At 46.1% G+C, this 27,168-nt stretch overlaps 1 protein-coding gene across 1 annotated transcript in view; it reads left to right on the top strand.

The window, feature by feature from the left end:
- Positions 1–27,168, top strand: part of SDK1 (sidekick cell adhesion molecule 1) — a 526,124-nt gene that overhangs the window by 159,508 nt on the left and 339,448 nt on the right. The window contains 1 exon segment of the mRNA XM_049639338.1: positions 13,629–13,762. Coding sequence (XP_049495295.1) covers positions 13,629–13,762 — 134 coding nt within the window.

The raw sequence follows: 27,168 nt of genomic DNA, 5'->3' as shown, positions 1-27,168 counted from the left end.
TTGATCTTCGTGTCTGTTTATCTACCAATATCATACTGTTTTATGAATCTTAGAAAAATCTCCCCTGCATCTACAAAAACGTGTCTGGGATTTTGATAGGTATCATATTAAATTTATTTACCTGTTTGGAAAAAAATGATACCTTTATTATTTTTCAATCTATGAAATTGATATGGCTTTCCATTTATTCAGAGCTTCGGTCTCTCTCTCCAGTGATTTTGTACTTTTTCACATAGAAGTCCTAGTCATACTTTCCAGATACTCACATAAGTATAATTTTCCCATTTGTTGAGCAATCGCGAATGATACTATGTTTTCAATTTTTGTCTTCACATGTTCATTGCCATTACATGGAAATACAATTGGTTTTTGTGTGCTTATCTTGTACCCTGAAACCTTCCTTTCTGATTTGTATGCCTTATTATGCCGAAATCACGCCCTTTCAGGGTCCTGGAAAATTCCTCTGTTGAATCCTGAGCCCTTTCGATGTGACCTAGGCTTTGATCATTTCCAGCCTATGTGATACATGATATTCAAGGCTCATCTTGTACATTCCCTGGCAGAGACCACATTCTGGCATCAGAAATTGGAAACATCACTTTTAACTACTGTGAGAGACTGCCTGACTTCACAGTTCTCTGCTGGAATGTGGCCACTGATTAAACCTCTTGGTACTCCCTTATTTATCAGAGAAGTTCCCAGGAGGGGTTCAATAATTAATTACCAGATGAGGGAATGAATGAATGAATGAGTGAATGAATGAATGAAAGAAATACATCTTGAGCTAGTCTCTGATGATGGCAAAACAAAAAATATAATATGGCCCATCCAAGAAAGAAGTGGTCAGAGCAATTCAGATCACTACCAGTCTTTCAAAGAATTAAACTCCTGCGAACCATAAAACTTATCTTTCTGTCCTCCCTCACAGTGACCTCCCACAGGCCTGGCCTCTTTGCTCTCCCCCTTCCTTTCTGGATCCTTTCCAGACTTTGTGTTTCTCTCCTTGGTGTGAATTCCCAAGACCCTCCTCTCTCTCTAGACTCTGCACCCCCCCCCCCCAAACTGCTTGATAAGGCCCCACAGGAAAGGGAGAAGAGATTGCAAATGTTCATGTTTGGAACATCACAAATGCACTCATCGCAAATATGAGTGCACGAATGGTGGCACTCAGGAAGCGCTGCGTCCCCCTGCAGTGTGTGAGTGGGACACGAGCTGTTGAATATTGACAGGCCCCAGCCCCGTGCTCAGCACGTGCACATACTTCAGACTTACCTTTTAATACACACGATGGCTCTGTGAGCTGGGTAGAGGTCTCTCATTTCTGTGATGAAGAAACGGAGCCCAAAGAACTAGTTCGTAAGGAGTTTTCTGTGGCTGCTATAACAAATTTCCACAACGTTGCTGACTGAAAACAACACAGATCCGTTTTCTTACCATTCTCGAGGTCAGAAGTCCACAGTGTGTCCGGCAGGGTTAAAATTGACGTGTGTGCAGGGCTCCATTCCTCTGGAGGGTGTGGGGAAGAATCTGTTTCTCACCTCGCCAGCTCTAGAGGCTCCCGGGCTCTGGGACTCGTGGCCCCTCGGCCACCCTCGGAGCCCGCGCTCTCTCTGGCTCTGACTCTCCTGACTGCCTGCCCTTTTGGGGACGCTTGTGATTGTTTGGACCTGCCCACATGGTCCTGCATCATCTCCCCATCTCGGGATCCTTAATCACATCTGCAGAGTCCCTGTGCTGTGTGACATAACCTATCGACAGGCTCTGGGCGTGAGGACGAGGCCATCTTGGGGGCCATTCTGTAGCCTGGGAGCAGCTGAATGCACTGCACACGGAGGCAAAGAGTTGGGTCGCGACTTTTCCCACTGCTCCTTGGGGGGGTCTTGGAGGTCTTTACCTCTGGATAGCTCTGGCACAGTTGGCCGTGGTCTTTCACTGTGTTCACACCTAGCGCCTGGTTCATTTTCCTCATTTTGGGCCAGGGCGCTAGTTACACACGGCTTGTGGCAGACGGAAGATTGAGGAATGTGGCCAAGGACCGCCAGCAAACACATCCGCGCCTGATGGACAACGGTGCGCGTCTCTAAGACAAGTGGAGGCAATTCTGTTTTATGTTACTGGGCTGTGTCTGTCATGGAGATGAACTGCATGGTCATTAACCGCGGCAGGATGTGGAGACAGTTGGGAAAAGTGACTCTTACCCTTTTTTACTATTTTTATCCATTTCCCTCATTGTGTTTTCCTGGGGGGTATCTAGGCACTATGAGTGATACTACCTAAAATTTGCACGCTGTCTTTATCTCACGGGTGCATTGTCATGGTTAATAATGTTTCAATATACTTAGACTTTGCCAAAATGGTCCTCTTTAAGTAATTTACAGCTATATTTTGGGCATATCACCATTTACCCTCGCAAATCTGAGTTGCCTGCCTATTTTCTCATTTTAGATCCATCCTAATGTCCAAATCAAATGGTTTTATAAAGCTTTTCCTGGGCAAGTCCAAAGTGGGTAGTTCTTGAGAAAAAAGATTGTCTGTCTCCAAAGGAAATGATCACTAATCTTCATAGCCGACCCCAAGCCTCTGATTTCTGCCTCTTGTTAGTAGGAACAACAGTTGGACCTAGTAGGGAAGAGAATTCTTACCAGAATTCTCAGGGAGGCCCGGCTTTGCTGTTCTGCCCCGACCCTCAGAGGGACCCTCACCTCTAGCTTCTCTACCTCAGAGGCACGGGGCTCCTCTGTCAAGATCTGGCATATTGTGGAGCACTTGTCCTCCTGGTCGATGTCCACCCATGGGACTTTGTCAAACCCAAGTGCATCACCAGCTCCGTGGCCACCGCCGCATGCTGGGCACTGTCTTAACTGCTGAGGAGCCAGACATGGGTCCTAGAGAAGTGGGGGAGAGAGAGAGACAGAGATAGCACAGGGAGGGAGAGACAGAGACAGCACAGGGAGGGAGAGGCTTACCCCCGGGGCCTCAACCCTGCTGAATGCCAGGACGAAGGTTTGTGTCAAGTACTGTTCCTGGCCTCTTTCCTAACTGGGTCAAGGGAGACTCAGGTGAGGGAACTTTCGGGAATTTGTCTGGGTTGGGGTGGAGGGGACTGGATGAGAGTCTCGATTCTTCAGCTTTCCTCGGGAAAGTCACTTCATCTCTTCGGCCTCTGTTTGCTGTCTGTAGAATGGGGAGGAGAATTTAGCTCAGCGTTTTTGAGTCTGGGGCATAGACCAGGCGTTGGGCCAGTCGCTTTTTCTGTTACCCCATTTGTTTCTCACCCCAGCCTGTGCTACCCCCCACTGACAGACCAGCAGCCTGCTTTGTGTCCGTACCCTGGGGGGGCCAGTGATGCGTGCCAGGGTGCTGAGCATGATGCCAGGCCCATAGAACATGCTCAGAAAAGTCTGGATCTTCTCATTCTGTGAGGAGCGCAGAGCACCTTTGCGGAGGATGGTCGAAAGGGGCTTACTGCTCCTTCCGCACACCTGCAAGCAGCCCCAGCTGGTGGGACGACTGGGGGTGGCCAGGGAGGTCCGTCCTCAGGGAGACCCCTCCAAACGAACAGGTTCACCGCCGCTGAAATGGAACTCAGAGGAGTCCGTCCAAACTCAGGGGAAAACCCCTCCGGCTGTCTCCAAGCCGGCAGCTGTGCCGGGTTCCCCAGCGCGGGGTCGGGGGCAGTAATACGAGGCCGCCCGGGCCCAGCTCAGCCCATGAGGGGCGGCAGCTCTCCCCGGAGAGATTTTCATGTCACGGTAGCAAGGGAGGTGGTAATGGTTCCTGAGGGTTTAGTTCAGCAGCCCGGGGTTTAAGTACCTCCCAGCTTTGTGCATAAGTCCGTTTCTCTCTGTGGACTGACCGTTTCCCGCGTTTGTTTGCCAGGCTGTGTGCGTAAGCGCCTTCTGTTTACATGCATATGCCATGTCCCCTACTCGTGGTTTCCAGAAGGAAGGTCGTTAAGAGAAAGTTGGCTATTCTTCTGGATTTATTTCCATCTTCCTGGCTGACAGTTCTGTCCTTGCGCACGAAGATCTCGCCCTGTAGTCTGGGGAGCTCGCATTTTCCAGGAGTGCGGCGCCGCTGAGGACCAGCTGTAGTCCTTGAGGCCACCTGTGCTCTGAGGGCACAGCTTTGTCCCTTAGTCATCAAACAGACTTTAACAAAGAGTGGAACCTTTTTGTGATAATTACGTTTCTCTAGGAGGAGTGATGGTGGCTGACTTGCTGGGGAGAGCATCCCCAGGAGCCGTGTCCCCGGGGGTCTGCGTCCCCGGGGGTCCGCCAGTGGCCCCGCCTACCTTTCCCTCTTCATGGCAGCTGCTCCTTGTGATTGATCCCGCCAGGAGGACCCACCCCGCCACGGGCGCCGCCCCCGTGGAGCCAGGGTCAGGTGCTCTCTGCCCAGTGCCCCTTCTGCAGAAGGAAGAAAGTCTCCCTGTGCTCTATTCTGAAGAAAAGGAGATGCGGAGAGAAACTGACTTGTCTGATGCTTGAATCGCCAGCCTCAGCCTCCGGACCCACCCTACTAGGTGGGAGTGGCTGGGTCCGCCCCACGTGCTCACTGCTCTGGGAGGGACTGATTGTCACAGAGGTCACATAAGGGCACACACCCGCTCTGCGTCAGTCACTTGGCCATGGCAGTGCCCGTTGACTTTGGGGCTGACCGAGGTCTTGTTTTTATTATGCCATATATAAGATAAAGTGAACTTACATCACGGGCGTCTTCGTGGTTCATTCAGTTGAGTGTCCGACTTCGGCTCAGTCATGATCTCACCGTTCACGGGTTTGAGCCCCGCGTCGGGCTCTGTGCTGACAGCTCGGAGCCTGGACCCTGCTTCAGATTCTGTGTCTCCCCCCTCTCTGCCCCTCCCCTGCTCGCTCGCTCTCTCTCTCTCTCTCTCTCTCTCTCAAAAATAAACATTTGAAAAAACTAAAGTGAACTCATTTCAGACTTGTCCACTGATGTGGAGGATCTCAGGAGACCCCCCTCTGGGGAGACTTCCCCTGGTGCCTGCCTGGGTTTTAGCCATCTTTCTGGAATCCTTGTTGATGGTTTCTGGTTTGAGTAGATTTTATGTCTGGGTAAGTTCTCCTCTTTGGGGACCTCAAGACTACATGTTCTTGTTTGTTTTTTTTTTTTTTCTTGTTTTAATTTTTTGGTTGTTTGTTTTAGTGGGGGGAGGGGAGAAGTGTGCCTGGCAATGTTTATGCCTAAACTTCAGCACTCTAAAGAGTGCTTCCTCTCCTCATCCAACTCCTCTCTTTTGCATATGACCACACCAGAAATTGCTCCTGGTCACTTCCTTGTGCCTAGAGCTGGAACAATTAGTTAAAATAACAAAAGGCCCTGGATCAAGTATAAATTCACTAAAATGCTTTTTTAAAGTAGCTAGAAGTAAGAATAAAAAGTAAAATGAAATGAATGAACTAAAAAAATAAATAAGTAAATAAATCAACGCAGCTAGAAAATTTAAGAAGAGCTGCTGTAAATAGATGTATTTCTCCTGGGCAAAAACCCCTGATGAAATACACCCTCCAGGAATTGTATCAAGTTGCCCTGTAATTTTTCCCTCTCTCTTCCGTCTCTGCTGATACGCGGCATCTTTCCAAGAGGAGGAGGATCGATTCTGTTTACGACATGTCAACATGTGTCGAGAGGAGGCCAGGAATTTTCTGGCATTAAGGTCTTGTACAGTGGGTGTTGCTGGGGCAGTTGATGGATGGAAAAGCCTGGAAATGAGGTTTCCTAGGCCCGCCTGCTGCCGCGTTGGTCCAGCTCCTGCGCGGATGGCTTTAGGTAGTAGCAGCTCTGCATCATTTTATGACGTGAATCTGGTAATTCAGCGACTCGGCCGTGTTTGTATCGCAGTCTGTTAACCAGAATGCTACCAAGTATTTGATATTTCACCCTGGAAGGAGGACATTTGACTGCATTTAGTATTTTACTACCTACACACCGCGCCTGATAGACTGAGGAGCCAGATTCAGGTTCAGCAAACACCAGTGAGGACGCCGTGTCAGGCTCATTCATGTCGTTGCCTGATTGGTACTTCACGAAGGTCCTTTTGATGGGAGTATGGTCACTCCTGTTGCACAGATGGAAAAACCAAGTAGTGAGCCTGAGGGAACAAATCAGAGCCAGACCTGATTCTGGGCCTGTCCATCCACATGGGCCACACTTGCCTGGTCATTTTGAGGACCTTTCTGCATGTACACAGAGTATTGTGATTACTCCAGCCTGGGTTTATCCATGGAGTTCCTGCCTATCATCTGCCGTGATCTCGTACTGGCGGACAGAGGGGGTGTCTTCTCTGGAGACCGTTGGAGATTTTACCTTGAAGGCAGGCCGTGTTTAATCTCGGGCCGCCAGGAGCTGCTCTTGGAGAAGGTGAAGAAGCTCTGAGCTCTGGTGTCCTTTCTGCTCTCATTCAGAGACAGACATTGTGCCCAGGAGGGTGTCCTCTCCGCTTCTCTTTATGGCACCCGGAAGTTTCTCTGCCACGGCTGGGCCTACTGACCGGGATGCTCACCCTGTGCTCGTGCTGCTGGCAAGCAGTCTGCAAAGCCGCAGGCCAGGCCCACGGGTTGGGAGAAATTCGGACGCATTGTCCTTTGGGACATGTGCTGTCTTACAGGAGCCCTGGGCCAGAGCTTTGGGTCGAAGGCCAGACACGTGGGTAGGAAACCGGTCCTTCCTTCCATGTCACCTCCAGGGGCAGCCCCCCTGTTCCTGAGGTGTTCCATATGTTTTGGGCTAGAGGACCTGGCCTGTCTTTCTAATGTGACATCTGCATTTTACTTCTTAAGGAGCTGTCACCAGGAAGATAGATGTTAGATCTCCACGTTTTCTGGTGGCTTGGCTGACTCTTTGGCTCCTCCTCCTTTAACATTCTATACAGTACGCATTGGGGACTTCATACGGCTGCCATTTTCTTCTTCTGTCTTTTGGATGTGTTCTTCCCTCCTTGTGTTCAGGGACCATATTCCCTGGTTACCTTCCTTGGACAGTGTCGTTCACACAGCAGTCACTCCATACGGACTCATGGGGTGATTGGATTATCTCTTTCCTGGCCTGGGTTCTGGCACCAAGATGGAGTTGAAAGCTTAAGCATGAAGAGAGAAAAATGAATACCTGTATGTTTTCTTCTTGTTATTCATTCAACATGTATATGTTGATTACATCCTTTCAGTCAGGCTCTGTGCTTAAATACTGGGGGCAAGTGTGCATAAGGCAGAACATGTGAGTGTTGAATATACCTCACATCCAAACAGTTCTCAGGTGGTAATCATCTCAGACATCCTATCCCGTAATGTACTCCCACTTGTATCTGTAATTAAGAGTGGACACTTCATATAGAATAGAAGAATTATGTTGAAGACTTTACCTCTATAAATTTACCTCTATTTCCCCATATACTTGCCCTTATGAAACTACCTATACATGCTATAGAAAAGAGTCCCTCTGTGGACTAAATTGAAATGTTTGGCAAGGCGTGGACCACAGTGGTAACTAAGCTGGTGGAAAGTTGGCCCAACCCCTCCCTGTCTCTTTCTTCCATCTCTCGTGGTCTTTCTCCTACCACAGAAGGACAGTGTGTGTGTTACCGGACAGCCACCCCTCTCACATTTGATGGCTGCCTTTCTCCTTGGGGGCTGTGTTCCCGGTACAATGGTGCTGAATTGCCATCCCAAGTACCCAGTGTTTCCCGCCATCTATCCTGAGTATTCTTGTCTTCTCAGCTCACCTCGTCCTTTCTGTTGGTTTGAAGTTCTAAGAAACAGGCCTCCCACATTCTTCACTTGCTTTCAAAATGTTCTTCCTGCACCCACCGCAAACGGTCAGCAGCACGTGTTTACTTTGTGGCTAAATACACATGACGTTCCGGTGCCTTAACGTTTATTGAATATCCAGAGACTCATTATTGCCAAAACTACTCGAAAGCAATCTTAGTTCTTATAACTATACCAGTAATGGGAGTACATTAATTTTGAAGTTGTCTGCCTTGGAGTAGCTGTGAGGCCGTAAGGCTTGAGATGCAGGCTATACTCAGAACAATAAGCCTTAAACCTTTCCATTCAAAACTTAATTGTTTAATTAACATGGAGAACATTTTAGATGTTTGTGTTTTTAAGGACCTAAAAATAATGTCCTTCATTTTCTTGTGCTCTAAAGTTTTTAAAAAAATGTACTTGAATATCAATACAAACTTAATCAAATGCTGCCTTACCATTTGTGATAGTAAAACCACAAACCCAAGTTATACTTTTATGTTTTATGGGCACAGTTCTTATTTTACTGAACCCTTCACTGAATTTTTATCATAATGTATAAATCAATGTATGTATTACCATCCAGTTTGTGTGAACGGTGTCAAGGATCAAAAAACTTACTGATAATCGAAGACCGTTTATCTTTTTTTGAAAGCCCAAGGATGGGTTGCATTGAAAGTTTTGAGGCACATCATGGAGATTTTTTTGGATGTCCCCCGGGACTGCCACTTTGGGCCCACAGCCACTCTTAGGGGAAAGTTAATGAAGTGTTTCCTATTACTTCCTGTAGTTTGTAAAAACACTGAATCTAGGGGGCTCAGTCCAGTAAGCGTCTGAGTCCTAATTTCGGCTCAGGTCACGACCTTGTGGTTCGTGAGTTCAAGCCCCGCATCCAGCTCTGTGCTGACAGTGCAGAGCCTGCTTGGGATTCTCTGTCTCCCTCTCTCTCTCCACCCCTCCCCTGCTTGCTCTCTCTCAAAACTACATAAACATTTTTTAATTAAGTTAAATTTTAAAAAGGAACACTGAATCTGAGCTCCTTGGGATATGGGCAGTGTGCACTTGGTTCAGCTTCGTATCTCCTCCACTCCGAGTTAGGCCTGGGGACTCCAGTCTGACTGAACAGTGGACACAGTTACTTACGTCTCTTCCCGTGGCAGTCCGTGCGAACATCTGCCCTTCCATTCCTGCAGCTCCAAGGTGAGGTGCATACTGGGCTGTTTTCTTCCACCGCCAAGGGCACTTCTGTAATTAATGTATCTGTGCCACAGGTTGGAAAGCAGGTGTTCTTTATGGCGTCCAGAATGTGACGTCCTCGGACGTTGGACGTTGGCAGGTGTGGCAGGAAACTCACTTGTAGCTGTGCCCCCTGGTTGGCTCCCCCCCCCCACCCCACACATCACATGCATAAGCCCTTGGGTCTAGGCGCCCAGGGGCGTTTTTCCCTCACAGGGGATTCTGATCAGTGCTGGCGGTCAGAGACCCCAAGGAACTCTCTGAGGTTTTAACTTTCCCGAAATAGAGAATTCTTATTTTGCTTACTGCCTCAAGAAAGTATTGGGAGAATCAAGTGCAGAGTCAAAGGCACTTGGAACGTTCCCTTTAAAATGAGCTCTCTTGTGAATCACAGCATCTCCTCCTTAGGGCAGCCCCACGACGAAGGACAGCTGATAGGTTTCTCTCTGAAAACTCCCTGTGCTTATAGTCAGTAGCAGGTGACCCTTTAACTTGTCCTTCATGAGTCTGACACTCTGGTTTTCCAAGCTGTGGTGCATTTTACCCATACTGGATTACGTTTTTAAGTTAGTGTATTCCTATCTTTATCACTATCCCAAAGAATTAGAATTACAAGATTTCATTTTGAAATGTAGAATTAAAATGGGGAAGACTAAGGAAATAGTTTTATGTAAAACCATACATACGTTTATTTTAATAAAGTTAAAATAAAGGAAGAATCTCTCTGGCTTAATACTATAATTTTCCTGCAGAGTCAATGTAAGTTTTAAATTAGTACTTCGGAATTATGTGATAAAAGAGCCACGTAGTCCATATTATGGGCAAAGTATTCAGTGCGTGCCCTCGCGTTCATTTTGAAAGTTGTTCTTCTGTAACAAAAGTGATTTATCCTGGAAAAATTGGAAAAATATTTTAAAACACAGAAATCGAAAGAAAATAAGTTATAATCGTACCACTCAACAGGAACTGTGAACATTTTGTGCACTGAGAATGCCTTCTTCTCTTTTTGAACCCTAAAGGGACGCTACTGTATATGCTGTATCTGGATTCATGTGACTTCTGGTAACAGAAACCCTAACTTACACAAGTTCAGACATGAACGAAGTACCTCATTCCCCGAAATAGCAAGCCCAGAGACGGGATGGGCTGCGGGATGTGGTTCATTGACTGGGGCAGCGGGCAAGGTGCAAGACCCCAGTTCTTTCTTTTTTCTCTCTCCTGCTGCCGACGTCATAAGCGTCACACTAAGGTGGCTCTCTTCGTGGTCACCCCATTGCCGCTGTGAACATCCGGACAACACGCTTCCTTGCTCGCATCTAGTGGCGGGAGAAAAGCCCTGGTGCCCAGCCCTGGAAACCCTGTCCTTCCATCTGGTGAGAGGGGCCTAGAGGCAGCTGCCCCAGAGCAGGGACAGTCACCACATACATGCCAAAGCCACCTGGTTCAAGCCCGGTCTCCTTTGTCAGTCACTGGCAAGAGGGGTCGGATTACGATGATCGGCTTAGACTAGTTGGGGTCAATTCTGCAAACCACTTTGCTAGTGTAAAATGCTGGAGATGTGGAATCAATGGTGGAAGTCAGCCCCCACCTCAGTAACCAGACGTTTTCCCAGAATATTTTACGGACACATGTGAGAGTCCTGTTGAAGGATCACTTAGCATACTTCCTCATCATTGCCTTCGGGTTGTTGACCAATTTGCTCTGACTCTCAAAGTTCTGTCCCTCCTCCTGCTCTTATCTACGCACCGCCTTTCCTCTGCATTGCAAGGGTGGCTGCCTGCAGCTCAGGACAGCACATTTCCTCCTGGCCTCCAGGAGGGGCGAGAGCTCCCCGCCAAGCAAGCTCCGCCTCCTTCAGCCGCTGGGCAACTCGGGTCCCGGCCCAGCCCCTGACGGTCTTGAGCGTGGCACCGGTACCCGTACTGGCCTCCGATGACCAAGAGACACGCCTGGTGCTGCGAATGGGCCGATTTGCCTGCATGTGTGGTGCCCCACACAAGGTGTGGGCTCAGCAGAATCAAGGTCTGTTGGGGAAGAAGAATGAACGTGTGCTACCTGCTCCACTGTCCTTAAGAATTGCTCTTTTCAGAGGCGCCTGGGTGGCTCAGTCGTTTAAGCGTCTGACTTCGGCTCAGGTCATGATCTCACGGTTCATGGGTTTGGGCCCCGCGTCGGGCTCTGTGCTGACAGCTCGGAGCCTGGAGCCTGCTTCGGATTCTGTGTCCCCGTGTCTCTTTTGCCGCTCCCCCACTCACACTGTCTCTCTCTCAAAAATAAACATTTAAAAAATTTTTTTAAATTTTCTCTTTTCGCCACCATTATAACAATTATCTGAATTATCTGAAATTAAGATAACTGTCTTTAGATAGTTTAATTTTCATTAAAAAAATCAGTTTCTTCATTAGACATGCTCTGTTCAGAAAGAGTTGGAGAGGAAGAAAGAATAAAGTCCTCATTAATCTAATGTTCTCCAAAGCTTTGGCATTTTTGCGGTGTCTTTTTTGGCATAGACAAATTTTTCCTCATAAGTTTTGACTTAAAATGGTCTAGAAATTAAAAACTAGAAGAAAAAATGGGCTTAAAGATACAAATTATCATAGATGTAAACTTTAATATTTTTGTTCTTTATGTACTTTTTTATTTTTAATAGCCTTGAGACAATGTCATAAATAATATAGAGAATTAATAGGCATTTTTGCAGAATAATTCTGAGAAATCATAGGCATATTTGAAATTACTATGGCAAAAATCAGATGTTAAGGAAAAAAGTTATGACATACTCAGTTTTGAAAGTTATACTATTAAGGTGTAACTTCAGGTGTAATAAATATTCATGTTTAATTTTAGGTGCTGGTGTGACGTGCACTAAAATAAAATGGAACAATTTCTGTGGTTCTATAAAGGAATCTATAAAGGAGTCATAAATAATTATAGTAAAGCTTCTTTGAGGTATTTTTATGGGAATAAAAATTGAAAACTTGTTAATAGGGAAATTTTTGTGAGAAAGAGGTGAGTTAGTCTTAGAGACCTCAAGCTGCGATACATCGTATGGGAACCCTGAATAAGCAGTTAACTTCTCAAGATAATCTTGTTTAATGTATAAAAGTTGAGAGTTTTTGAAAAAGCTTTCCAGAAGGTAGCAGGAAGGAAAAAATTATTGTTATAGTAAAATTCCCCGTGACAGATCACCCAGTTTCTGTGTTTTTTCTGTTACCGGAATGGAGACCTGATCTGGATTTGGAAGGGCTACGACTGCCTAGGATTAAAATGAACAAATAGGGGCGCCTGGGTGGCTCAGGTGGTTGAGCGTCCGACTCTTGATTTGGGCTCAGGTCATGATCCCAGGGTCGTGGGATCGAGCCCCACGTTGAGCTTCACGTTGAGCGTAGGGCCTCCTCTGCCTCTTGCCCCTGTTTGCGTGCTTGCTCGCTTGCCCTCTCTGTGTCTCTCTAAAATAAATGGATTAATTAATCAAAATAAAATAAAATGAACAAATAAACGTATTTCCTGTAGAATGACAACTTGTGTGCAGCCGTGGGATTCACTTCAGGTCCCAAGGTGCTCCCAGCATTGGGAACTAAGAGCCCTTTGGTGCTCAGAAGGTGTCTTACTCTCAGTGGGAGGCCTCCCTTTGTATTTTGTGTTTTGTAGCAAAATCTACAAATGCTAGCAAGAGCAGAGGATACCAGGACAGCTTATTTTAATTAAAAGCTGCTTGGATTTACGGAAGTTGTGTCTTTGTTGTTCTTCGTCCTCTTCTTTTGAATAACCTGATGAGTCTGGGTGTGATCTGGTTGGCAGAGCATCTGTTCATACGTGGGAAGATCGTGTTCTCCCTCTGGTATTGTTACCTTGCTAGGTTACCTTGAACGAATAAGTTAACCTCCCTGTTCCTCAGTTTTCTCATTTCTGAAGAGAGGGTGGCTGGTCAAATGTGTCTCCCAGGTTCTTTCCTGCAGCAGAATTGGGCTCTACGGGAAGTCTCCGTGAGGAGGGGTCAGACTGTGAAATGGGCGGGGTGGGGAGATGGCTGGGGTGAAGGACGAGCAGGCCTGGCATCAGCAGTTATGAGAGAATCCAGTTGAAAGGGCCAGCACCATGCCCACTGGCGACTTTTCTTCTACCCGCCAGTTGAGAAATAGAGGTACAGAAACTCTAATGAGGTTCCTTGGGAGGCGGAGAAAACCGCAGCAAATTCATTTGCCCCCCCGGTCTAGGTTTTGGCCGGTTCCGCCTTCCATCTGAGAGTGTATTTATAGTTTGTGGCCATGGTGTGATCTCACGGCCCTGCCTGAAAGAAAAAGACCAGCCCTTCTGGGATTTCTTGAACTTGTTACAAGTTCCCAGGGGAAGCTCTGAGTTTTTAACTAACCCTGGATAGGTGAGTGCCTCAAAACCGAGGGTCAGTAGGGAAGCAGAGGGCTCAAAGCCTCCCTACAGGAGTGTGGACGAGGCCAGAGGAGGCTCAGCCACCGCCATGTGCCTCAGCTCGGCCTGTGTGTTTTTGTCCTTCGAGATCTTTTTAAAGCCCTGGCCACGCCTCTCTCGTTGGCCTGATAAACTAATTTGCCTTACGAACAAGAAGCGCTGTGGAGTGGCTCTGACGCTGTCTCTTGTCTGACACAGAGCCATCACACTGGAAAATCAACTGGTGATCCTTGCAGCGACATCGGGTGATGCCAGGGTTTACTACGCGCAGGCCGTCAACGAACGCAACGGAGACAGCAAGACCAGCCCGCTCGTTCACCTGAGCGTAGCAGGTGAGTTTTGAGACACCACATGATAATTCTGAAAGCAATAAAGTCTTGATTTAATTAATACATGTCTCACGGGGCCCTTTGCAATCAATCTTCTGTCTCTAGGATGGTGGCCATGGTTCAATATTGATCCACTGTCAATAGTTGCTTTCTTTGAAGCTGTACGCGTAAAACGTGAACACAACAGGTGATGCCCACTGCGAGATCTTATTCGTTTTGGGGGTTTCAAAAATCGTTTTTAACGCGTATTGTTTTTAACAACAAATCTTGGTTTATAAGGAATTCCATCAATGAACCTCATTTGAGACTAGATTAGGCACAGGTTATGTTAATTTAATAATAAAATCCTTGAGAAAACATAAATATTGTGTTCAAATTAGCAGTGTTTCTTAATCATAATGAGCTGACCATTTTTTCTACCTGATTTAACGGAATTGTGAAGAGAACACGCACAATTACCGTTACACCTGCAGTTTATTTACAGAAATGTTAGTCTGAGGAAACTTAGTTTAAACATTTGGCCTTTGAAGAGGTCTCTAGGAATTCTCCCAGAGTTGATTGCTGAAGAAGGGGAAAATGACCAGAAGCAAAAACTCTGACCTAAAAGATTAAAGCGTGCGTCTCACGGGGCCCGTCGCCAGGCGTTTGCAGCATGAAGCTTCATGGGATGAAATGAGGTGATTTTGTGTTGAGAAAATACAGGTGGGAAATAGTTGTAGACTTCAGAATTCCGTGATCACATCAGACAAGAGTGAAGTAAGTGATTTTGTCTGTATGGTAGCAGACGTCACCTTTTTGAGAAACGTCTCTGAGCAGTGGCTTCCCCCTCGGGTTTGAAAAGTTTCCTTTCATTCATGGGTTGGGATCATAGCGTTTGCTGCTTGTGCTCCCCAAGGGATACGATTGCACGAAGCCAAGTAGGGCTGGCCGCGGGAATGTCTGTGGCAAACATGGGGTAGGAGACCCCGGGGTTACCTGGTCGGCTTCTACGTCCCCTCACGTTCCTGGTAAGTGCCCCCAAGTGGCCATTATCCTGCCATCAGCCCCTTCGTTCCTGGGAATTGAAACCTGATCTCCAGATTATAGACTGGGCACAGACTGGGCTGTCCCCATGGCCTTTTCAAGGCTTTGGAGAGTTATGTGCATCGACTAGGTGTGGTGTTCACAAAATATAGGCCAGGAGGTACTGATATTTAAAGGACCAGAGTGGAAATAAATATGACTTCTCAAGAATTTTTTTCAGTATCGATAACAACAGATGGAAATCACATTATTAAATAGATTGATTGCTTTAGTGATTTCCAAGTTTTACAATTACAGCCATTTCTTCTATTTAGAAAATAGATTTATCACTCAATTGTGATATACCTACCAGGATAATAATTGGTCAAACTGGTAAAACTCTAGGTCAGAAACAAGGAAATTGGCCTCAGTCCGTTGGAAGAGAGAAAAAAATGCCACAAATGTTCTGGTTAATGTAATGCTAACATCAGAGAGTTATGAAATAGTCTGAACCCATGGTGTTCTGCATTGCCTATTGTAGAAAGGCCAGTAGGAAACAAAACTAATACAGTGATTTTGCAAGTTGCCATATTAATGGATACCGTAGCGTTAGGTAATTGGGATATGTAAATGCTTTTTCAGTAATTCCAGTTTCTACTCCAACCCAGAAGTGTATTGGGAGTAGCTCATAAATATTATAATTAACTGCCTTGCATTTTGCTCCTTGTGTATTTTTATCTTTTCATTGGCACCAGGTAAAATGTGTAGAAGGTGGGTTATAAAGAGGTTGGTGATACGGACGGACTTGTTTTAAATCTCAGGAGAAAAGCTGCCTACTGTTTCCTTATATAGTCTTTGCTTTTTATTGGGTCCAAGTAAAATGTGAAGAATGAGAAGGTTGAGGAACCGGCCTTATTTTGATTCTTAGGATAACATTCTGTTGACATATTGGATTTAGCTGAAAGTTAAATGGCACTCAATTATGCGCTTCTCACTAAAAATCCTATTTTGAAACCTCTAAAGATCAGGAAATTGATAAATCTGCAGAAACCCCAGAACTGTGTGTTTACATGTTGCTTCCTTCCGGAACAGTGGCAGAACCTATAGTTCAGGACTCCCTGCAGCACCGGGGGAGGCTGCTTGGGGATGAGGTGTCCTCAGCACACTTACACATCTTTTGTTTCTTTTTTTTTTTTTTTTTTTTTTTTTTTTTTTTTCTGATGGAGGCTTTGTAAAAACACCAAACAAGATTGATGAAATTTTTTTTCAAAACTTGCCAGCCAGCATTTCTGAAGAATCCAAAGATGCTACAGCCAATTATCATTTAACGAAGATAAATTTTTCTTCGACATCAGGGGAGTAAAATAAAGAATGTTTCTGTAGTGAATACGACTGAGGTTGGTAGGGGTAACTGGAGATTAAGTTCCTGGTGCCTTGTACTGTAACTGATTTGAAATTGGAGAGTGCCCGGCGGCCCCACCTCTCGTGTCCTATCGTAAGAATAAGCTGTTCCTCCTGCAGGACAGCCCAGTGTCAGGTGGGAGAGCACAGGGGGGCCGGCCTTGCCTCCAAACATCTAAATGAGCGATGCCCTAACACCCAGCCCCCCAGGGAGAATGATGTATCTTCCCCAACAACTGTGGACTTGAGAGTTCAAAACCTCACCACCGTTTCGGTTGCCAAACGCTTTACCTACACTGGAAGTGTATGGGAAACAAAAGATAAAGAGGATTTCAATAGAAATAAATAAATGTTTACAAAAGCATGACAATTAGAGGGGAAATGCAGTCCCATACTGGTGCCGCCTGCTGTTGGTGCATGGTTAGTGGCTGGCGTTCTCATCTCTTCACGTTTCTCCCCCTTTTGTCTGGCCAAGAAGATAAATTGCAGCATGTGCTGCACAGATACCTCCTGTCCTGAAGGAGAGGCCATCTCTGAACTCTCCGTTCTCCTCCCCCGTGAAAGCTTGCTGCCATCTCAGGGGTGGATTTGCTTTGAAGTTGTGATGTGACGTGAAGCCAGCAGATGTCAAGGACATAGGTGGGACCGTTGAAGCGCCCTGCATGAATTTTTCATCGCTGGCTCCCGCGGTTCAGGTGCACGCCAGAAAAAGAATGGGCTGAACTCACCCGAGAGTAGACGTTTCTATTCTGAGGTCAGACCCAGGCAAGCTTTTATAAACCTGTCGACCTGCTTTTGGTTTTTGCTTTGAAGATTTTACATTGAGTTAACTTTTGTGGATCAGATCTTCCGAACTGAATGAATATGTGAATAAGAGCTTCTCCTTAAAATCAGAGAAAAGGGTAGAGTCAGGAGATGAGAGGAATTCCGCACGATGATCAATCCATCATTGTGTGATGGCCGCCTGCACACCTCGACACATCATCACTTCTGACCCGATGCGCAGGACGCCAGGCGTAATGAGAGTCTCTGCTGGGGAGGAGGCTTAGGGGGAGAGAGACACGGCCGCCTGCCTCCTTCCTGTGTTTTCACGTCTTTCATTTCAATGCCTGCTCTTCAAACAAAGTCCTTAGCTAGCATATCATTTTAGCTGATCCTCCTTCAGGCTGACAAACCGTTGCTTTTCATTCTGAAGACCACTTAACATTCTTTTGTCCTCTATAATGCTAATTTGACTGCAGACCTCATATACACTTAGTCGTTGAGACCGGATTCCTGAGAATAATGTCCAGGAACAGTCAAACAGTCGTCTGAGAGAACTGCCCGGTAAAACCTGACTTTTGTGTGCCCAGATAAGATTCTCTCTTGTTTTCTTTGTGCCTTAAAATTTCAGGGAGAGAGGGGGCAAGGCATGAGCCTGTCAAGTATACTCTGACGTGGGTTGGAATCCCAAAGCAATAGTAGCAGTTTGAAATATTACTGGAAACCTGTCTAGAGACTGTGGCCCTCCCACAAATGATCAATTTAGAATCATGCTACAGCTTTACATATTGTATGGACCTTTACTGCCAGAACTTTGAGAAACACATATAGCAAGTGTCGTGTGCTTTATGGTAGAGTGATGAGTTAATCATTTAGGATGGATTGAACCTTCTAAGTGGGGTGTGTAATGAGACGTGCTCTGGCCTGGGGATCCTGGGGCTGGGCGTGAGCAGAACTGAGTGTAGGCTGTGGTCTCTAAAGCCTGTTTGTAGGCACTCCATCAGGAAATAAGCCTTGAGCCTTCACCCTAACATATGCACACTCAGTTGTTTATAGATTATAAGCATAAGAGATACAAAAGAGATAAGTGGTATCTTTAGTGTCTTGCTAATCTTGAACATCTTATTAATCTTAAAAATAAGTAGTTATTTTACCAGTAGAAGTGAGTTTATTCAGGAATAACAGAACACTGCAATTCAGGACAAGCAAACCATGGCAAAACCATAGGCAAATCCAAGAAACAAAGGACCATAGGCAAATCCAAGAAACAAAGGAGAGGAACGTTGTTTTATGGAGAAGAAGGAGGAAGTTGTATGTGGCGGGGGAGGGGATTGAACAAACATCCATTGGGGAAAAACAAGGATTCATGGTGGTGACGGTCCCTGGTTGGCTGAGTTGCAGGGTGGTTGATTTTGTTTAGGGCATGCATTGCATTGTCTTGGCCTGCCGGGCCCTGTAGTTGAGGTTTCTTTCCTGTTGATTGTTCTTCTCTTGGGTCTGTAATAGACATTTCTTCCTGTGAGAGACATCGAGTGATGTCACTCCAGCCTCCTGTTCTAGCCCCCGAGCCGACTTCAGTGAGGTTCCCCTTCATTAATTTTTAGATTCATTCCATCTTTAGTTCATGTCTCATGGCACAATAGACACTTCTTGAGTGGAAATCCATATTTTACGTCGTCTTCCTGCTGTTTAGTTTTTTGGACAAATTCTTGCAACCTCTGTTTAAGGAGGACTATGTATCCGGTATCATTGCCGATGCAGAGCCGCTGTTCGTCGTCCTCTTCTGTGCTGCCTGTGGAGTGACTCCAATCTGTGCCTCTTGCCAGGAATGCTTGTGTCTGGTTATCTATTCTGTGACAGTTAGTTTAGTTAAAACCAAATATAGCTGGTCCTTGAAGAACACGAGTTTGAACTGCATGGGTCCACTTACATGCACGTTTTTTTCCCGATAAACACAGTATGGCTCTGTAAATGTATTTTCTCTTCCTTATGATTTTCTTAATGATGTTTTTTCTCTAGCTTATTTTATTACAAGAATATAGCATGTAATACATAAAACCTACAAAATTTTATGTTAATCGAGTGTTATGTTATTGGCAACAGTAGGCTATTAGGAGTTAAGTTTGGGGGAGTCAAAGTTAAACACAGATTGTCAACTGTGCGGGGTGTCAGCAACCCAACCCCCATGTTGTTCCAGGGTCCACTGGACACAAATACGTCTGTCTGGGCGAAGGTGAAACCACAGCCCATTGGCAAGTTCTGAGAGCAGACAGATACATGAGGGCATCCTGTCTACCTCCTTGAAAATGCACATTTTTGGTTCTCCCCTTGAGAGAATGTGCATTAATTACAGTGTATGCTGTGGGGCCATCCCACCAACACACCTGGCATTATCAAAGGTTAGTTTTCTTCTTATGGCTTTGCTTTAAAAACATAGATTAGGGGCGCCTGGGTGGCTCAGTCAATTGAGCATCCAACTCTTGATTCCAGCTCAGGTTGTGATCTCAGGGTCGTGAGTTCAAGCCCTGTGTTCAAGCCCTTACTTAAAAAAAAAAAAGCTAGTTCTGTTTTGTTTCTCAACCCCAGGCATATGTTTATATGGGTTAGTGACAGGCTTAGAATCAAGTTCAACTGGTGATTCTCAACCAGACTTAGTTTAAAACAAAACAAAACAAACAACAACAACAACAAAAAAGACCAGTGAGGCCCGGCGGATGAGACAAAACTGGGTTATTTCCATTACCTACCTGCTCTCGTCCGTCTTCTCTTCCCATGCTGCCTTTCTTTCCCCTTTATGGCTGATTGCAGCCTAATCTCACCATTGGCAAGTCTGAGAGAGTCAGTTTAAACCATAAATTGTAACTTGCCCTCAACTTTTCAATGTATTCAGGGTAACCAAGTATCCTTAGTCTCCCAAAGCAGCCTATGCGGACCTCTCAGGGCACACACACACATTTCCAAGGGGGTAAGCAGGCACGCATAATCTTTGCGGAATCTATTTCCAGGTGCTTTCATATACTCTTCCTGAAGCCAGATCTGCCTGAGCATGCCTGAGTTTCAGGGAGCTCTCTTCCTTCCGCGGTTGCCTCTCTTACTGGGCACAAATCACACTCATCCCGATTCTTTAACACAGGCATTAAGTGAGGGTGTGAGTGTCCAGGTGCCAAACAAAGGGGTAATCCTAAATGTCAGTATCGGGATTGAGAAAGTGAAGGACTCTAATGAGTCATTGTATAAATTAGGTGCTTCGGTGCCTTGCTGTCTGCAAAATGAGGCAGGACCAAAACGCAGTGTCAGTTGACTTTTTATGACAAATAATTTTTGAAGATTGCTGATATCAGTGCAGCCTCTGCTTGTAGGACAGGAAGACATTTCTGGCCTCTTTGTGGTTTGGGGGCGATTCGCCTAACACTAGTCAATGAAATGTGAGTGGAATGAAGCACATCGCTTCCAGGCCAGGGATTTAAGAGGCAGCAAGTGACCTTCACGCTCTCCCTTCCCTGTGGCCAGGCCACTTTTGGAGATGGTGGAGCCCAGGCTGGAAGCTGTCCAAATACTGGAAGTACAGCCCGAGAGAGCCCCCAGTGGAATGACGCCTTAGGGAGCGGGGAACGCACCTCTGTGTGCCAAGCACTGTGATTCCACGCTTTATTTGCTACTGGAACAAAAAACGATCTATCCCAACTAATAAATGACCATGTGGAGTTCAGAAGGGGCTGAAAGAACTGAGAGAAACCTAGGTAACAAAATTCCTTCCACCGTCATCTGCTTTTCTACGAGCATAGTTTCACAGGAGTTATATATACGGAAAAGAAGTAGGATTTGAATCAGGGTACACGGCTATCCATTTCTGGGAGAGAGGCATTTTCAGTGATTTTTTTTTTATGTATAATATTCATCAAAATCGGTTATACTTTTGATTAATTGAGTACAAATAACAATTGTAACAGTAACTCAATCCAAGAGAACTTTTTTTTTTTTAACCCCAGAGCCATATGGTTGCTGGGAAATTTTAATTTATATGCATATTTTGTCAGAGGCTATGATAGGGTGATCAATAAAATACTTGGAATCGTTAAATGTAATAAATTAGGATAAAATTCTGTGGGAGGTATAGAATGAAAGTACAGGTTCAAGATGAAAAAGGAATGAGGTCAGATTTCTGGCTACTAAAAATTAAAGCTTGTTGATGTCTTTTTTTCAAATGGGTGATAACGTGCATCAAATCCTTAGACCTGCTCTATCAGATGCCTAGATTCCTTCGGATACATATAAAAGAGGCCGCAGACTTCTACTTTATTAAAACACACTAACATATCCAAAATTAAAATACATGTGAAATTCCCTTCTCTGTAGTCCTTCAAATGTGTGTTAAAAAGCGTTAGATGTTAACGTTAGCTGTGGAACAACCCAGTTTGGCAAAATTCTTCTAGGTGATGTAGGAGCAGAAACTGTTCCGAGCTATATGCAGCTCTGATGCTAATTTATAAATAAGTGTGCTGTTAAGTGATTCCCCAAGGGAGAGGCAGAAGCAGGGCCCTGATGAGCCTTGAGCTGCAGGTAGGTGTTTCACGGACATTTTCCCTGTTGAATCCCACAACAGCCTGTGAGTCCGTGATCAACACCATTACCGAGCTGAGGGCTCCAAGGCCCCAAAAAAGGTTGGGGTCATCAACCAAAATCACAAGAATAGCGACTAGGGGATTAGGGACTCAATACAAAGTTTCTCTGAGCCCCCAACACCCTAGATTTTCCTTTTAAAAAGGAACAGCATGTATTTTGCACACTGGGTGTGCTTTGGTGGCCATCCCGTGTCCAGGCCAGAGGAGAAGGCATAGAGAGCTCAAGAAGCAGCCTTCCCGTTGAACTGGACATTCCGTTAAGAGCTTCTCCACACTCAAACCTCAGAGGAGCTTGGTTTTGTTTTCAAAAGGAAGCTCTGTTTTGAGCTCAGAACCACTCCCAATAAACATTCAGTCTCCGTGTACTGTTCATGCACATGCAGCTCGGAGGCTGGCACCCTTTTGCAGCTGCCAGGGGTACACTTGGGTGGCCGTGAGTGAGAGTGTGAGCACAGGTTTGCCGAAGTGTGTGGTGGGAGAGGAGATAGTCAGCACTCGGTGACGGAGCATTCGTAACAGCAGGGTGTGTTGTCACTTGTCACCCAGGATGCAGTAGACACTATGTGGGCGTAGAACAGGACGTGGTCTGCTCTGGTGACGCGCACGGCCATCCTCATCTTCCCAGCCATTGCTGGTGACCGGCCTTGGCGGACTCTGCCCCCAGAGCAAGCCACAGCCGGCGGGGTGGAGCACAGCTGCTCCAGCTGGTGCATTTAGTAGACAGAGGGTCGGCATTCACTTGCTTCTTCCAGGATAGGATGATTATCCAAGGGCACAGACTGTCACCTAGTAGTGACTTCGTAATCAGACCTTAAATCTCCCCCAAAGCCCACCTTTAATGTTTTTCACAACTACCCCTCCTCCTGTCCCCTTGTGAAATACATCAATTTAAATTCTTTTGTCCAGACATCTCGACACAGGAGTCTTCTGACTGGCGCTTCTAAGGCTGCAGCTGGATGTAACCCTAATAATTTTACCCTTGACCCTGGGATCTAATTTCTTAACCTTAGCCAACAAGCAGCCGCATGCTTGCATTCAGGTGACTGAGAATTTGACATCCTTTCATTGCAGGTTCTTAATAATTAAACAGAACATTTCAAAACTTGTCATGTATTGAGAGGGACTCAACATTGTGACTTACTCATGCAGTAAGTACCTTCCCAGCCTGGATCACTTCGGATGTCACATTCATTGAAGTACTTCATCTGCTTTCCCTGTCGCTATAATTGATATGAAAAGATAAGCAATTTTTAGAGGGCACAAGCAAGGGGGATGGAAAATTGAATTTTCCTCACAATCATTTTTATCAAATCTAACATACATCCATTACCCATCTCGTCTGGGGAAATCCTAAACAAAGTAATGGTTATCAGCCAAGATGAGGCCACAGAACCAGTTGTTAGCTGTAAATAGAGTTTTCTGTGAAAAACTGTGTTTACTCAGTAGTTGGATACAGATGGTGACCGTGGTTAGTTCCCTTGTGTCGCAGCTTTTACTCTTTCCTGGACTAAATAATCCCACTCTTACCTTCATGTTGTCCCCTGGCCTTTTATGAAAGGGCCCAGTGTTCTGAAGTCACTGATTAAGAAACACATGTTTATTTTGTCTTAATTCAGAGTTTCCAAGGTTTGCAAACTCACATTGTCCTACTTGCTGGGCTAAAATGTCTTTGTGGATTGTGCTTCAGAAAAATGAGATATGTGGTTTTCTGATTTGGAGGGAACGTGGAGAGAGGAAGCAGCCTCAGTGACTGCAGGGTGTCGTGGAGGGCAGGCCCGATTCCCTCCCGTGCTAACATCCATTTCAGGCTTTCCCCGAAGGATAGGAAGACAGGATGTTGCCTAATGTGTGATGAAAGCCTGTGATACTCGTTGTCTTAGCTTGGGCGCTGCAGCAGAACACCACAGGCTGGTTGGCTTGTGGACAGCAGACATTTACTCCTCTTGACTCCGGAGGCTGGGGACTGCCAGTCTGGTCAGGTTCTGGGAAGAACCTTCTTCTGGGATGCCGAGTTCCTACTATATACTCACATGGTGGAAAGGGTCCCTTTAGGAGGGCACGAATCTCCTTCATGAGGGCTCCGTTCTCATGACCTAATTACCCCCCAAAGGCCCCACATCCTGATGTCATCACCTCCTGCCTCCACACTGGGGGGTTAGGATGTCAGCATAAGAGCTTGGAGGGGACCCAAAAATGCAGTCCATTGCAACAGTAGGAGCAGCAGTCATTTACCGAAGTCTGCTCTGGGTCCAGTATGCAGATATTCTACATGATTTCATCCCCCATTTTTAAAAAAGCCCTAGGAGGTCACTGTCATCCCCATTTAACACACAAGGAAACAAAGGGAAGAGATAATGTGTGCAAGGCCGCACAGTTAATTACGTGGCTTACTTTCCACCCAAGTCTGTCTTCTCCCAAAGAGACGGTCTCTGTTTTCTTTATTGACATTATTTATATTGCAGATCATTTTCGATTTTTAAAATCACGTTGAAAGTTCTTAATCTGGTGGCTGCTTTTCTGTTTGCAGCCTGACAACCAGCCACCTTCTGATAACAGTTCAGTTCTGCCTTTACAACTAAGTCATAATGTTTTATGGCTGATCACTGTAAATGATGTTCTTTCAGCTCTCATAGAAGGCAATTACAGCGGGTGATTAAAGCTGGAGATCTTTACAGGATGCATGTGAATACTAAATTAAGCTTTAAGAAAATCAGGTAAAGCGTCTGTTAAAGTAAAAGGTCACTCAGCTGCTCTAAAAACCATTACTGAATCCAGAGAGCTGGACTCCCCACTTTTCCAAGAACATGTGCGTCTGAGATGTGAAAACCCATGGAATTTGTATCAGAAATAAGAGGAACCAGAAATAGATATTAAGATGTAGACACTGTATGTCCTAATTAGCCAGTTCTTAGCAACAGTCTCCACCTGTGAGTTTTTGTTCTTCCGGGTAATTACTCTGCCTATACCCTCTCCCCTTTTATGATCTCCAGCCATATCCTCCTTGGCACAAAGTCAGTTCCTACCATCAGAGCCTGGTATGGCTCTGTATTTGGTAGAGATGTCATAGGGCCTGTGAGACATGTAACTGCTGATTCTCAGTGTGACCTGCTATTTGCCCAGGGGTATTGGGGGGGGTGGGGCTTTTTCAGGTCACGGCCCAAAGACTGTTATTTTAAGTGGTTGCATAGATTAGGAAACTGTGAGCTGAGAATTCCCTGGTTCACCCTAGCTCCACACCTGAATGACCACCTGCGAAGTCTGTGGGCCATCATGGTTTTGTGATATTCCTAGGGAGCAGCATTGAGACACAAGCCCACAAGTGCCAAAGCACTGATGGAACTCCTGAAAGTACGGCTGTTCATCCACGTGGGTCCCCAGCATGGACTTGACAGTCGGCGTCAGAGCTGGAAAAGCAGCCGTGCTGGCGACCCACTCGGCTGGCTCTGCACGGTTAGCTGTGTGTTTGCTCATCTTACTGGGAATGGACTTGGGGGCTGTATCCCACCTGCATGGTAGGCCCCACGCTGTGCCCTCCCTTCACTTTCCTGGAAAGACCACAGCACACTCCAGTATACTCCCCCATCAGGATGTCACTCTGTGGCTATATTAATGCACACAGGCTGGAATTACACAAATGTTTGCCCTCAGGTGGGAAGGTTTCCAGCACAAACGTGCTTCCAATTTCAGACTTCTCCCTTTCTATTCTTTGAGACTTTGGGAAGCACCCTTGTCAAAATGACCTCGGTATAAGACCATATACAGGACTCGACCTTTGGTTATTAGTTGATTTCAGAAAGTTGACGTGGTTTCACACTTTTTTAGCCTATGGAGGAAAGCTTCTCCTGCAATGAGAAAATAGTCTTGGGAAAAAAAATATGCAAAAAATGTTACTGTTATAAAGAAGTATAAAATGAGTAGGCAGTGTTCTGAGCCTTTTATTTCCTTGTTCATTTTAGTTATAGTGTTTAAAAATCATGACAGTAAGCATGTACTGGATAGAAATCCAGGAGGCTCTAGTTCCTTGGACACTGTGTTCCCATTAAGATGGGCAGGATCGTGGGGCGCCTGGGTGGCTCAGTCGGTTAGGTGTCTGACTTCAGCTCAGATCATCATCTCATGGTCCGTGAGTTCAAGCCCCGCATCGGGCTCTGTGCTGACAACTTGGAGCCTGGAGCCTGCTTCAGATTCTGTGTCTCCCTCTCTCTCTGCCCCTCCCCCTCTCGCGCTCTGTCTCTCTCTCTCAAAAATAAATAAACATTAAAAAATTATAAAAAAAAAAAAAGATGGGCTGGATCATACCCATCGCTCAAGTTTTACCTGCTGGACTGAAGGTGAGCCCTTGTGCCCCTGCCAGCTTCTGTTCTGAATGGCTGGTGCCCCTACCACCACGTTGGCATGTCCATCAGTATATATTCTGAATATCACTCCAGCCTGGAAGAATCCTCAAGGACGAATAAGAAAGTAAACCTCTCATCATTGTGGAAGGACTTCGCATATTTTGCTGTTCTGGAGTCCCCCCAGGCCATCGCTCCACACACGTCTGAATGGAAGGGGCAGTGGGCAGGGCTGCCCTGTGATTTCTCTGGGCCTTTACAGTCTGTGTGCCTCCTTTTTGTCCCAGCGTATATGACCCCTCCTTTTAAAAATTGAGATTTCGTGTCTGCTATTTCACTCAAAACGCTGAGCATCTAGCATGATGCTTGATGCTGAGGAAATAACATGAATAAGGCACACACCTTCTTGCCTTTCATGAGCTCAAGCTTTGCTGAGCAGAGAGGCAGACCCTGAGCAGATGGCAGGGTCGTGATGTGGGAGACGCCCTGTGGAGTGGATGTAGGGGCGGGTGAGTTCTGCCGCCAGCTTGGGAAAACATCATCAGACGAGCTCTTTGGTCCTTGCCTCCATTTACAGAGACACGCACTCCCAGCGAGACGGTGAAGACCAGGAGGTTTGGGGCGGAACTACGCTCCATTCCACTCAGGACGGTTACAACTGCTGCCCTCTTGTCTGTTCCGTTTTCCATACCAGTGTCCCCAGGACGCGCGTTCCAGTTAAGTGTAGCATCCTGATCTCTTACCAGAATGCGTGTTCCCCGAGGGCAGGCTGCCCCTCGTTCCACCAGCAGAGCGTGAGAATCCATGGGGCCTGCCAGTGCTTGTTCCGTGAAGGAGCGAGAGTGCTAGACCCCAGCGCGTTATTTCCCATCTTCATCCTTCAGCACCAGGGACAGGGACGGGCGCCTCCTCCTGCTCGCCCAGCCTCCGCATCCCCCCGCCTCCACTTCCGCAGGAGCCTTCCCTCCAACCCTGTCCTGGCCCTTCCTCCGGCCCTGCCCCTTCTGTTTCGCTCTTCATAGCTCCTTCTGGTTCTCATTGCCCCCAGATGTGAGGAGCTGCATTGTGTAGGCCTTTGGTACAATACTTCTTTTTGTTTCTCTGCAGTTTTCGTTCTCCTTGGAGAACCCCTTCATTCTTGTGACTTTATGTATCACTTTGATCACATGTTATCTCCAGACCCTAATGCCAGTCTGAGCATTTGGTCTTCAAGCGAAACGCTGGATGAAATGACTTAAGTCCTCTATGGCTGTGGCATTCTGATTATCTTCTAATTGTTTAATTTCTT

Source organism: Panthera uncia, chromosome E3 (assembly GCF_023721935.1).
Source record: "Panthera uncia isolate 11264 chromosome E3, Puncia_PCG_1.0, whole genome shotgun sequence".
Classification (NCBI taxonomy): Eukaryota; Metazoa; Chordata; class Mammalia; order Carnivora; family Felidae; genus Panthera; species Panthera uncia.
This window is presented reverse-complemented; position numbering and strand designations above follow the sequence as displayed.